Source organism: Somniosus microcephalus, chromosome 4, assembly GCF_052327205.1.
Source record: "Somniosus microcephalus isolate GS21.2 chromosome 4, FLI_Smic_1.0, whole genome shotgun sequence".
Classification (NCBI taxonomy): Eukaryota; Metazoa; Chordata; class Chondrichthyes; order Squaliformes; family Somniosidae; genus Somniosus; species Somniosus microcephalus.
The window spans coordinates 227,687,977-227,701,328 of record NC_140990.1 but is presented as its reverse complement, the minus strand read 5'-3'; the positions used below and the strand labels follow the sequence as shown (position 1 = coordinate 227,701,328).

The 13,352-nt window shown below is 45.8% G+C and overlaps 1 protein-coding gene across 1 annotated transcript in view; it reads right to left on the bottom strand.

Annotated features, from left to right (window-relative positions):
• Nucleotides 1-13,352, bottom strand: part of LOC147120251 (uncharacterized) — a 368,220-nt gene that overhangs the window by 104,402 nt on the left and 250,466 nt on the right. Inside the window, exons 17-18 of the mRNA XM_085985896.1 lie at nucleotides 8,607-8,651; nucleotides 5,863-5,916 (exon numbers count right to left, since the gene is read on the bottom strand). Coding sequence (XP_085842022.1) covers nucleotides 5,863-5,916; nucleotides 8,607-8,651 — 99 coding nt within the window. The remainder of the gene's footprint in view (nucleotides 1-5,862; nucleotides 5,917-8,606; nucleotides 8,652-13,352) is intronic.

The window sequence follows — 13,352 nt, the reverse complement described above, 5'->3', positions numbered from 1 at the left end:
CGCAATCGTAGATGACATCCTCATCTATGGCAGGAATAGAGAGGAACATGACAGGAACCTTTGTGCGATGCTATAAAGATCACGGGAGAAAGGTATCCGACTCAACCCCGAGAAAAGCATAATCGGATCCACCGAGATCAGTTATTTCGGGCATCGCCTCTCAACTGATGGCATTAAGCCAGATCCAGAGAAAATCTCCGCCATCAAGAAGATGGAGCCGCCGAAGAACCGCGCAGAGCTAGAGACAGTACTAGGCATGGTTAACTACTTAGCCAAGTTTGCCCCGAGCCTCTACGAAATCAACGCACCCATGCGTCAGTTGCTCAAACAATCCAATGAGTTCCTGTGGGACAAACAACATGACACCGCATTTCAGAAAATGAAAAACCTAATCACCAGAGAACCAGGACCAGTTCTTGCCTACTTCGACCCCAACAAAGAGCTCAGACTACAAGTGGACGCGTCAAAGTACGGACTAGGTGCAGTATTACTACAAGAAGGAAAGCCCATCGGCTACGCTTCCAGATCTCTCACAGACAGTGAAATCAACTATGCTCAAATCGAGAAAGAGCTATATGCAATTCTGTTTGGATGTAAGCGTTTCCACCAGTACGTCTATGGCCGACAAGTCATTGTGGAATCCGACCACAAGCCCCTCGAGTCGATCATGAGGAAACCACTAGCCGCAGCCCCACCAAGGCTACAGAGAATGATCCTTCAGCTACAGAAGTATGACTTCACAATCATTCACCATCCAGGCAAAGACATTCCTGTCACAGACACGCTCTCCAGAAAGTCTCTTAGCTACCAGGACAGCAGCCTCAGTGAAGGCATGGATGTGCAGGTGCACATGGTGTACAACAGCTTACCTGTGAGTGACTCAAAACTGAAGGAGATCCGAGCAGGAACAGAGAAAGATGCACAACTCACACTGCTGAGCAAAGTCATACATGAGGGATGGCCTGAGGAAAGGAGGAAATGCCCTCAGAGCATTTCTGAATTCTGGAACCACAGAGACGAAATGTCACAAATCAACGGAATCGTCTTCAAAGGGGAGAAAATCATCATTCCTACCAGTCTCAGAAAAGAGCTGTTGACAAAAATTCATGCTGGACATATGGGCATGGAAAAATGCAAACAAAGAGCACGTGACATTATGTTTTGGCCCGGAATGTGCAAACACATTGAGGACACTGTCGGAAAATGTTCCATTTGTCTAGAACGCCGCCCATCAAATGTCAAAGAGCCCATGATACCTCATCGTATCCCAGACAGGCCCTGACAGGTCGCAGCAACGGATCTGTTCACATGGAACGAGGACTACATAGTGACTGTTGATTACTACAGCAGATTTTTTGAACTGGACAAGCTTCACAGCACCACATCTGCAGCTGTGATCCACAAGCTAAAGGCAGCCTTTGCCAGACATGGCATGGTAGAAACTTTAGTCTCAGACAATGGCCCCCAATACAAATCAAAAGAGTTTGAGTCGTTTGCCAAGGCATGGGATTTCGCACGTCACATCAAGCCCACATTACCCTCAAAGTAATGGCCTTGCTGAAAAAACTGTCCAGATTGCAAAAACACTCATGGACAAAGCCAAAGTGGACAAAAGAGACCCCTACATCAGTCTCCTTGAGTACCGCAACACTCCGGTTGACAACTTCAAGTCACCAGCACAGCTGTTGATGAGCCGCAGACTTCGCTCAATCCTTCCAAGCACCAACCAGCAGCTGCAGCCAGAGGTCGTCAGCTGCAAGCAAGTGCATACAAAACGTGTACAGAGACAGCAACACCAAAAGAGATACTATGACAGGTCAGCTAGACTACTGCTGCCGCTGCACAATGGAGAATCCGTCAGAATCCAGGAGCATGACTACTGGAAGCCTGCAGTCGTCATCCAGCCAGCTGACACGGAGCAATCTTATCACGTCCGCACCCCAGAAGGACAGGTGTACTGCCGCAATCGCAGGCACCTCCTGAACACCAAGGAACAACGTCATTCCGACGAGAGGATCAGTGCAACAGAGTGTGATGAACAGAGCAATACACAAAACACATCATACTTACCTGAACCTAAACCTGAACCTGATTTGTTGACCGATTCAGGAGCATGCTCAGTTCCATACCACACAAGGTCGGGACGAGAAGTCAAGCCTAGAGTTATCCTTGACTTGTGAACTGTCAAAGGGTGTAGGCGGATCGCTGCCCTAAAAAAATAACTGTACATCGTTATTGAAACGTTGAGATGTTTTCAGTGCTAGTTAAATGTTGAGTTTACTTATATGTTTATGCTACCGAGAACATTAGGTAGAAGAAAGGTTCAAAAGTAATGCATAACATTTTTCTTTTAAAAGAGAGGGGATGTAACATTTGCATATTGATTTATCATTGGCCCGCAGGCATCTGTAAGGAATACCTATTATATTCACATGTGATCACATGCTGAGTTGTCATTGGCCTGCAGGCATCTGTAAGGACTGCTATTGTTTAGAAGACCCAGGGGTCCTGACTCCATCTTGTCCACATGGTGCTGCACTGTTGTGAGTCAGATCAGACCTAATGCTTCATTAAAATAGTTTAAACTGTAATACTCCGTTGTCCTGCAATTTATTATTTTTGTACAAAGTGTGCAAAACAAGACAGAGGAGATTACAGAGATAGGGAGGGGGTGAGGCCATGGAGGGATTTGAAAACAAGGATGAGAATTTTGAAATCGAGGCGTTGCTTAACCGGGAGCCAGTGTAGGTCAGCGATCACAGGGGTGATGGGTGAACAGGACCTGGTGCGAGTTAGGACACGAGCAGCCAAGTTTTGGATCACCTCAAGTTTACGTAGGGTAGAATGTGGGAGGCCAGCCAGGAGTGCGTTGGAATAGTCAAGTCTAGAGATAAAAAAGGCATAGATGAGGGTTTCAGCAGCGGATGAGCTGAGGCAAGGGCAGTGTAAGGTTTGAAAATTTCTGCACAACCCCAGAACACAAGGAAAGTCATTTTAAAATGATTTTGGGAACGTCACAGAAGGAATCTGGAAAAGGGGTAAACGTGTGGTTGGGCCAAACAGAAGATTTCAAAGAGTTAATTTAAGGAAGAGACCTTTTTGGACTGTTTAAGGTTATTGGGCAAGAGGGATTTAAAATAAAAATCCCAGGAAGTTTGGCTGGTTTAAAAGACATGTTCAGGCTTGCAAAAAGCTGGAACAACGGGGAGGCGGGGTGGGCCCCCGAGGTTTGGATATTGGACTGTCTAAGGAATGTCCAGGGCCGCCCCAGTTTTACATAAGGACAATGAAGCCTGTTTTCCCACCAAGAAGTCGCAGAGCCAGGTATCGAGTAAACAGGACATGTCCCCAGCCATACAAAAGAAAGAACATTAGCCCTACAGGTCACCATAAACAAACCACAGTCCAAAGTCAATTAAAGAGATTGACAAACGTTTTGCATTTTAAAACTGGTTTCAAGGCAATCCCGAAACCAGTTAAAGGCCGATTAAGTCTAGATGAACCATCCCCTAAACTCGTTAAGTTTGGATGGGCCATCCCCGAAGCTCGTTAAAGTTTTAAAAGACTTTAAAAATAACGAGCCCGCCAAATTTAACAAAGGAAACTGAGATTTGGCGGTCAGATAAGCCAGGTCCCAAATTAGTATAATTGAGGCCTGCCTTTTCAGTTCAGCAGTGCAGTACAGTCAAGACAAGAGACAACAGCGAGACAGTGAGACAGTTCAAACGGACAGTCAGTCCGATTTCAAGTTCAGCCAACCAGCTCAAGAGAGAGATCATCATCGGAGACTCGAAGGAAGAAAGAAGAAACAGAGATCGCGCCAACCAAAGACCTACAGAAACCAACACCCGCCAATATTACCATCAACCAGGTAATATTAGGCCACCGCGACCAACAAGGAACAAACCGCCAAAAAACTCATGAACCAAAGACTTGTTTCCACTCTACAGGCTAGCCTGACTTACCCCTGGGTAAGATTTGGACACAAAAGACTCTAAAACTAGCCCTAACCAAAGAAAATTGGGTACTTACCCAATAGATCCAACAGCGCAACTAACCGCATCAGCGGACCAAACCCAACTGAAGACCCAACGCAGGTGCAGTCTTCTACCACGTCCGAGGTACGGCAGGCCCAACCGCCACAACTAAAGAGAACCCCGAAATCGTGAACCTCTACAACTGTCAAGAAAGTCATTTTGGTGAGCATTTCCTGGTCCTCTGGATTCCAGCCTAGCTAGTGTAGTGGGGTTGGGAGGGAAAGGGATTTTGTACATTGTAATTCTCCCTTGCTTATTCTGTGTGTTCCCCACCCCTTTAAAGTGTAAGTTTTATTGTATTGTATATTTTCCTGTCTCAAAATAAAGATCTGAATTCTTTTTGACTAACCCAGGTGTCTGTTGCAAGTTTATTACGACCCCCAAATAAGTCCAAAGTGTAGAACAAAAGGGAGTGGTAGCGATTCGAACCGCTCAAAGGAGTCAGAGGTGAAGCTGACAAACAACACCCACATACCACCCCCTACAGCAGAGATGGGCAATGTTACGGAGGTGGAAATAGGCAGTCTTAGTTATGCTGCGGCTATGTGGTCAGAAGCTCATTTCAGGGTCAAATATGACACCAAGGTTGCCAACAGTGTGGTTCAGCCTCAGACAGATGTTAGGGAGAGGGATGGAGTCAGTGGCTAGGGAACGGAGTTTGTGGCAGGGACCGAAAACAATGGCTTTGGTCTTCCCAATATTTAATTGGAGAAAATTTCTGCTCATCCAGAACTGGACATATAGAGACCGTGGAGAGGTCGAGAGAAGTGGTAGTGAGGTAAAGCTGGGTGTGATCAGTGTACATATGGAAACTGATGCTGCTTTTTCGGATGATGTCACCAAGGGGCATCATGTAGACGAGAAATAGGAGGGGGCTAAGGATAGATCCTTGGCGGACACCAGAGGTAACGATGTGGGAGCAGAAAGACAAGCCGTTGCAGGTGATTCTCTGGCTACGATTAGATAGACAAGAATGGAACCAGGCGAGTGCAGTCCCACCCAGCTTGACGACGGTGGAGAGGCATTGGAGAAGAATGGAGAGGTCAACCACAAAAACAGGCAGACTGGGCCTCAGTTCAACATTTCCTCTGAAGGGCGACACATCTAACAGTGCAGCGCTCCCTCAGTACTGCAGTGGAGTGTCAGCCTAGGTTATATGCTCAAGTCCTGGAGTAAGGTTCCAATCCACAACCAACCGATTCAACCACTCCTGAGGCAGAAGTGCTACCAACGGAGCCAAGCTGATACTTACAACTAAAAAAAAAATCACCGACCTTTTCCAAAATGCAGCAAAAAGTATCATTGTTGGGAAACATTCACTGAAATTGTCTGGCAGGGAAAACAAAAGTCAGCCAGGAAAATTACTTCCTCTGTAACAAATGCTACCATGTAATCCCTGAATTAAATCATCATTCCATACATCTCCCTTTCAGAAAAATATTTTGCAGCAGTCCTTTCCATCCCTCTTTGTATCCACACATTTAGCATTGAATTTCAAACATCAGTAATGTAGATGTGATTTCAGACTCTCAACACAATCATGATTGGAAATTAAGAATATTAAACAGTGTGCATCTTTCATAGTCTAGCACAGATAAGTGTTTGCAGAAGCACAGTGTGTTAAAATGTTTCTGTAATCCTATGTACATCACATTTTAGATATATTTGCAAAAGCTTTTTTAGGAGCAGCTTCTTAGAGTGGGTATGTGTCCATGCAAGAAGAGGAGGGCAGGACAGAGAAAGTACAAGGACTGAGGAGATTTGTTAGAATGAGCAATCTGTACAGCTCCAATGAGGAGAGTTAGTAACAGGTCTTTATAATTACCTTAAAACCAGGCTGACCCGGGAAACCTGAGGCACCCATTAAACCGATAGGACCCTATAAAAAACACACTTATATCTTACTGCAATAATGACAAACAAGTACTGTCATGTTAAAAGAGTTAAAAGAGTTGTAAATGGATTATAAGAGTTTGGGCCTCCTGACTCCAGCTTGAGGCGGGCAGTGTGGGCACTCTCGCCACTTTGCGCCCGTTTTGGGCAGCAGTCGAAAATCCCTCACAATGTTTTCAAAAGGTGATGTTCCATAAGTACACGTATAAGAAAGTGACATATAATGTAAAATCAAACTAGAATAATTCTGTTGTACAATGTGATGGGATAAGTGTGGCTTAATGGTAAAGCCCATGCACACTTTGGATCAGGTTACTTAGGAATTGATTGTTACTTGATTCTTAATAGCACTACACCAGAAAGATGTTTAAACAAAAAGGTTTATTTCCGATCTTTAACCGTGAACATCAAACTCATTAAAACACAAGGCTATCTTTGTTTTTGGTAAGGTTGTTAGCAACCTGCTTTAATAAAGAGAATTGAAGCCACGTATAGAAAATGGCAATCAAAACTAGCTCAGCTATTCTGTTACACAATAGTCTTCTGCTCAGTATATCTTGTGCTTACTTATTTAGGCCACCTAGGTTGTTATGACATCAGTAGCTAAGAAACATGGAAGATTCATAGTTCTAGTATATGGCCTAATATCTATGACAGTTTTATTATTTATAAACCAAGAATTATCATCTTGGTCCATACTTGTCCTTTCACCTTCAATGCCGTTTGCAACCAGATATTATCCAGCTCATCACAGGATAGATAGAGGAACTGAGAGCTCATCCTTAGTGATATCAATTACTTGAGACAGATGGGATCTATAAGTTTTAAATTACATCCTTTTTTGTCTATAAGGTGTGAGAAGCTGCCCAGCACATATATAGGTGTAGTTTCTTGGGTTCAGTTCACCCAGTTCAACTAAGTATACAGATCACTGCGTCGAGATAGAACAGAAGTGTATGAAAACTTAAAAAGCTCATTGAAGGACTGTTATTTAGATACTAGCAAATGGCTTCACAGCACCAGTGAGGGTTAAGAATTGTATTGTTATTTTAATCTGCTGACATTTTTTGCTTCTCTTAAATGCAAATGAGTGGCTTTAGCCTGAATTGCATGGTCTGTCAGCATGGTGTGTATTTATCTAATGGAGAATCAGTAGAGTGTAGAGGGAATCCCAGACTATTTCTGGGGCACAGCCCAACAAAATAAAGGTTAATTGTTCATCCTGCAGCATTCTAGTCCATTGATTTCACATATGAGGTCTAGTGTCAGTTCAGAGGAAGTGTGGACTTGCCTATAGAAGCTGGTTGGCACACGGAAAGAGTGTTGGGAAGTAGCCTGAATCTAAACAGCTTGTACTTTCTGCAAGACAAAAAAATGTCATGGCAACCTAGGAGGCCTTCAAAGGTGAACACAATGTTGTGACAAGACAAGAAACAGCTGACAAAGATCATTAAATCATGGGTGCCCAAAAATGTTGTGAAATAGGCAAACTTAAGTCTCACCTAATGTTACCTAAACACATTTTAGGAACTGCACTAATGAAGAGTGCTGCTACTGAGTCCCTGGGGCTTTTGGGTATTTCAGCTTACTATACTCAGAGAAAGCAAACAATTGCAGGATTTAGCACTGGGGAAAGCAATGTAATCACTTGTTACAGGTCTGGGGCAGGCTGTGTCCACATTTCATTCTAGATTATGTGCAAATCCAGTAAAATTTGTATTTTGTATTGGTTATTGAAGGGGAATACACATTGGCCAGAATATTCTCAAGGGAGGTGGGTTGGGGGCGGGGGGCCTCCAAGGCGGGCAGGAAACCCGGGAGGCCGGGTTTCCCGCAGACACTGCCGACTTTAATGGCAGGGCCTGATTTGAATGTGAGGCCTCGGATTCCCGCCCGCAGGCAGGTAGACCTCAGAAGCGAGGGGAGGTGATTGGAGGCCTTGTGGTGGGGTCTCCGATCGCGGGCGGTGGGTTAGGCAGGGACCTTGGATCCAGGAGTTGGTATAAATCCACTTACCTCCTGGATGCAGCAGTCCTCACCTCTGTTTAACTGCCGGGTTTCACGAATTGCCTGTGAAACCTGTCCACAGGCAGTTAAACACAAAATGGACAGGAAAAAAGAGGCTTCCAGCCTTGTTACAATATTTAAATTAAGGTACCGATCCCTGGGAGTGGGTTAGTCAACCGCCCCCCACCCCTGGCCCCCCATCCCGCCTCCGGCAAAACCGGATGTGGGCGGGTTGGAGGCAGGATCAGGTCGGGAATCCCATTTTTAACAATTTAATTGCCCCCACACTCCAAACCCACCTGTTCTTTTAGGGGAAAAGTCCAGCCATTGTTACTTTTTGGCTGTTTCTAAAGATGGTGCAGCAGACTGATGCTCCAACATCTGGATCAAGAAAGTGACAAAGGTTCATGCCGAGAATTCTGGACGGAACGGGGGGCAGTGCTCATCAACCTCTGTCTGAAACGGCCATAAAGTCAGGGAGTGGCCGTGTGCCCGCCCAAAGCCGATGTCAGGAGGCCCAAACCATTTTTGGTTTTTACCCTAAAGTGCCTTGACGTACTAAGCCATTGGCTTGAAGCTAATGTTTATAAACCAAGGCAAACAGGGAGGAAATAATAGCGGAACAGGCATTATATCTAACTACATGATGAATAATTAAATGTCACTCACCATAGAACCAGGCAGACCAGGCGCACCAACACCACCACGAATACCCTGAGGGAATGGAAGAAAATACTTATGAGCTTCCTATATTTTAAAATATTTTTCTGTAAAGATATATTTTCTACATATCTGTCCATAAATAAAACTTGTGTGTGCGTATGCACTTCCTGTCTGTGCAAGTTAATTTCCGGTTGTCATGTTTTTGTCATACTTTAGGTGTAAATTTTTTCCATTATAAATGTTTATATCCACATTTATAATGGGAAATGTGAACTTGTAACTTTGTGCAATCTGACCACTGGGTCTCCCCAACTTTTAAAATGGTTTCTGATTTTTTTGTCATTCACTTTTCTTTCCTCAGTAACTAAAATTTGTAATGTCCAAAATAAATGTTTAAGCAAAATGTAATGTTTTAAAAGTGTATTTCACAATAATGTGATTAAATGTATCCATTGAATTGTCTTTTGTATCTTTTAATACCTTCAATAAAGTTTTTACTTGAAGGCCACAGCCTCTCCCAAAACCCTGCCCCAGGACTTGCTCAGAGCTCTGAAGCTGTGAGCTGAATTTGGATTGTCTAGTGGATATAGTTTCCCAGGATATATTGAATAATACTTTTTCTTTAGCTTCTAGCAGTTTCTTGAGTTGCTGTGTGCAACACCACGGGGGATCAAGTAGCCTGTTAGTAAGAAATATTAGCAATAATTTGGTATTGTGTTGCAGTAAAGGTGGGCACACAGAGATTAGCGTGTAAAGTTAAGGCACATGGGATTGAGGGCATGGTATTGACTTGGATAGGGAACTGGTTGGCAGACAGAAAGCAAAGAGTTGGAATAAACGGGTCTTTTTCCGAGTGGCAGGCAGTGACTAGTGGGGTACCGCAGGGATCGGTCCTTGGACCCCAGCTCTTCACAATATATATTAATGATCCAGACAAGGGAACTAGATGTAATATCTCCAAATTTGCAGACGACACAAAGCTGGGTGGGCATGTGTGCTGTGAGGAGGATACCGAGAAACTCCAGGATGATTTGGACAGGTTGGGTGATTGGGCAAAAGCATGGCAGATGCAATATAACGTGGATAAATGCGAGGTTATCCACTTTGGTGGCAAAAACAGGAAGGCAGATTATTATCTGAATGGCAATAGATTGAGAGAAAGGGAAGTGCAACGAGACCTGGGTGTCCTTGTGCACCAGTCGCTGAAGGTAAGCATGCAGGTGCAGCAGGCGGTTAAGAAGGCAAATGGTATGTTGGCCTTCGTAGCGAGAGGGTTTGAGTACAGGAATAAGGATGTCTTGCTGCAGTTATACAGGGCCTTGGTGAGACCACACCTTGAGTATTGTGTGCAGTTTTGGTCGCCTTATCTGAGGAAGGATGTACTTGCCATGGAAGGAGTTCAGCGAAGAGTCACCAGGCTGATACATGGGATGGCAGGAATGACGTATGAGGAGAGATTGGATAGATTGGGCTTGTACTCGCTGGAGTTTAGAAGAATGAGAGGGGATCTCATTGAAACTTATAAAATTCTGACAGGACTGGACAGACTAGATGCAGGAAGGATGTTCCCGATGGTCGGGGAGTCCAGAACCAGGGGTCACAGTCTAAAGTTAAGGGGTAAGCCATTTAGGACAGAAATGAGGAAGAATTTCTTCACCCAGAGAGTGGTGAACCTCTGGAATTCTCTACCACAGAAGGCAGTAGAGGCCAATATATTAAATATATTCAAGAATGAGTTGGATATATTTCTTAAGGCTAAAGGGATCAAGGGGTATGGGGAGAAAGCAGGGACCGGGTACTGAATTTGGATGATCAGCCATGATCGCATTGAATGGCGGAGCAGGCCCGAGGGGCCGAATGGCCTACTCCTGCTCCTATCTTCTATGTTTTAGGTTAGCCTCATATAGACAAAAAGATAAATGATCATTTCTGATAAAAAATTTTAAACCAAGGTTCTGTCTGAAATGGGAAGACAGTAGAATCCATATTCTGGGAGGATGCGATTAACTGGTTTGAAGGACCTTATTTATGTGAACCCATCTTGTGTCCTTTCCACTGTAGAGTGGAGTACTATGATAGACTGTCTTACATACATAGCTACTTGCAAAACTGCAGCCCCTTGCCATGTATATACTAAAGCCTTGTGAATGGGGAAATGATCCAAGGTAGTCTGTAGGGAAGCTGGCAAAGGAAACATCCACTGAGCAGGTGCTGAGAAGATAGTTGCTGGCAGCGAAAATGCTTGAATTAACTTTTCTGGCCTGGGCTGTACAGTTTGTGAGAGACTTGCTCTGCTGGATCAGATCCACTAACTGAACAACCTTGATTCGATCAGCAGTAACATGGAAAACTGTATCAGCCAAATTCTTAGTCATGACACAACTGGAGAAAGGCAGAACACACCATGATAAATGGTAGGAAGGTGAAACACGTAGCGACTGCAGTCAAAAAGGGTTTCGACCCGAAACGTCAACTCAAATTTCTCTCCACGGATGTTGCCTGACCTGCTGAGTTTTTCCAGCATTTTCTGTTATTTGCAGTCATACTGCATCAGGAAACTAAAGTGATTATTTAGATTTCCCATTGAATTTCACAGTTGATGGTTTATAGTCAATCATTTCATTTGGTTAATAGATGATTCATTCAGAACTCAATATTTTAAATGTATGACTATCCCAAATTGATATTTAAGAGGGGATGGGGTACGGAAATATTTAATGAATGAGTTACACAGGTCATTTACATTTTACATGTTTCAGTCGCAAATATGAGGTTATTCTACCTACCTCAAATCTGCTTGGAGTTTTGGGTGATCACTTTTCAGTGAGATTTTAATACAACAACTGCAGAAAAGTAGACACTTACAGCATTCATTTCTGTTGAGTTCTCCCAATTCTCCACCGTAACTTTGTGGGAGGAATCGTGGAAACCCCAGAGAAACGGCATAAACATCGTTTCTCTGGCATTTCCACAGTTCTTCCACCAAAGATACAGCAATCAGGAGAACCACAATGGAAATTTAACCCTTTACCCATGGGGAAGATGCAAGGCTCCCCCGCGATGTCCGATTCACTCGCGATGTCCAACTCCCTCCCGCGATGTCCGATTCCCCCCCCCCCACCGCGATGTCCGACTCCCCCCCGCGATGTCCGACTCCGCCCTCGATGTCCGACTCCCCCTGTGATGTCCGACTCTTCCGGGTTTCCCACCTGCATATCCTCCCGCCGCCCCTGCCCCCGCTCTCTTCCTGGCTCCGAGTTATTATCGTGCCCAGTTTTTCATTTGTTTACCTGTTTCATCAGCGAAATGTATTGAGACAGGAATTACCCAGCAGTTTGACCCGGGATTAACCCTTAACTCCAAATTCAAATCTTCAGTTTTTAGTGGGAAGTACAAAATTAGAGCCTCTTCATTGATTAGAATCTATCTATATATATAAAGCGGTTTGTCTGTTTGTCTCTCTGTTTGTCTGTCTGTCTGTCTGTCCGCTATACACTCAAAAGTTATACAGCGTACCTGCACGCATGTTATATCAAAAGAAAGCTTATCATTAGGGGAGTCTAATAGGCATATTTACTTTTTGGTCAGACAAAAATTGTTCGGACAATATACAAAAAAGTTTCAAAAAACGGCAACATTCCGCTCATTAGCGTTGAGTGACGTGATGGTTGACCAATCGTACAGGGGATTAACCTGATGGTTGACCAATCGGTGCATCACGGGGGGCGTTTCATTGCGTGTGGGCAGGCCTAGCCCTTCTGAGCTGAGGTGAGTGGCCATCATCTTGATTCCTAACTATTGATTTATTTTTCCCACTTTCTGTGTGTTTATTTTTCCCACTTTCTGTGTGTACCCCGTTAGGTTCTTTTCTGCAGTTGTCTTCTTAGCTATGGGGTGCTTAAAAACCTGAACTTTAATATTTAGGAATCTCTCTTTATTGTAATGGATGCGCGGAGCCGCGGCCTAGCAGCGCGGGAAGCCTGGGCCTCGAGTTCAGCGGATTCCTGGCGCGCCCGCAACCTGTCGAACCTGCTCAAGGCCGTTCATTTCCGCGACCACGTCACCGTCTTCGCCTCGGCCAATGGCATCGGGGGTGACGGCCGAGGCCGCCAAAAGCGTCCAGGGGAACGCATTCATCCAGGTGCCGAGGCCCGGGCCACGGGGCGGAAAGCCGACCAGGTCACCGTCTTCGCCTCAGCCAACAGCATCAGGGTGACGGCGAGGCCGCCAAAAACGTCCAGGGGAACGCGTTCATCCAGGTGCCGAGGCCGGGGCCCCGGGGCGGAAAGAAGGATTGGAGCGCGTGATGAGGGCTCGGGGAGGGGAGAGGGTAAGAGGGAGGGGGGGGAAGAGGGAGGAGGGGGAGGGGGGGAAGAGGGAGGAGGGGGAGGGGGGGAAGAGGGAGGAGGGGGAGGGGGGGAAGAGGGAGGAGGGGGAGGGGGGGGGAAGAGGGAGGAGGGGGAGGGGGGGAGGGGGAGGGGGGAAGAGGGAGGAGGGGGAGTGGGGAAGACGGGGGGGGTGGGGGGAGGAGGGGGAAGAGGGAGGAAGAGGGAGGAGGGGGAGGGGGAAGAGGGAGGAGGGGGAGGGGGAAGAGGGAAGAGGGAGGAGGGGGAGGAGGGGAGGAGGGGGAGGAGGGGAAGAGGGGAGGAGGGGGAGGGGGAAGAGGGGGAGGAGGGGAGGGGGGAAGAGGGAGGGGGAGGGGGAGGGGGGAGGAGGGGGAGGAGGGAGGGGGGGAGGGGGAGGGAGGAGGGG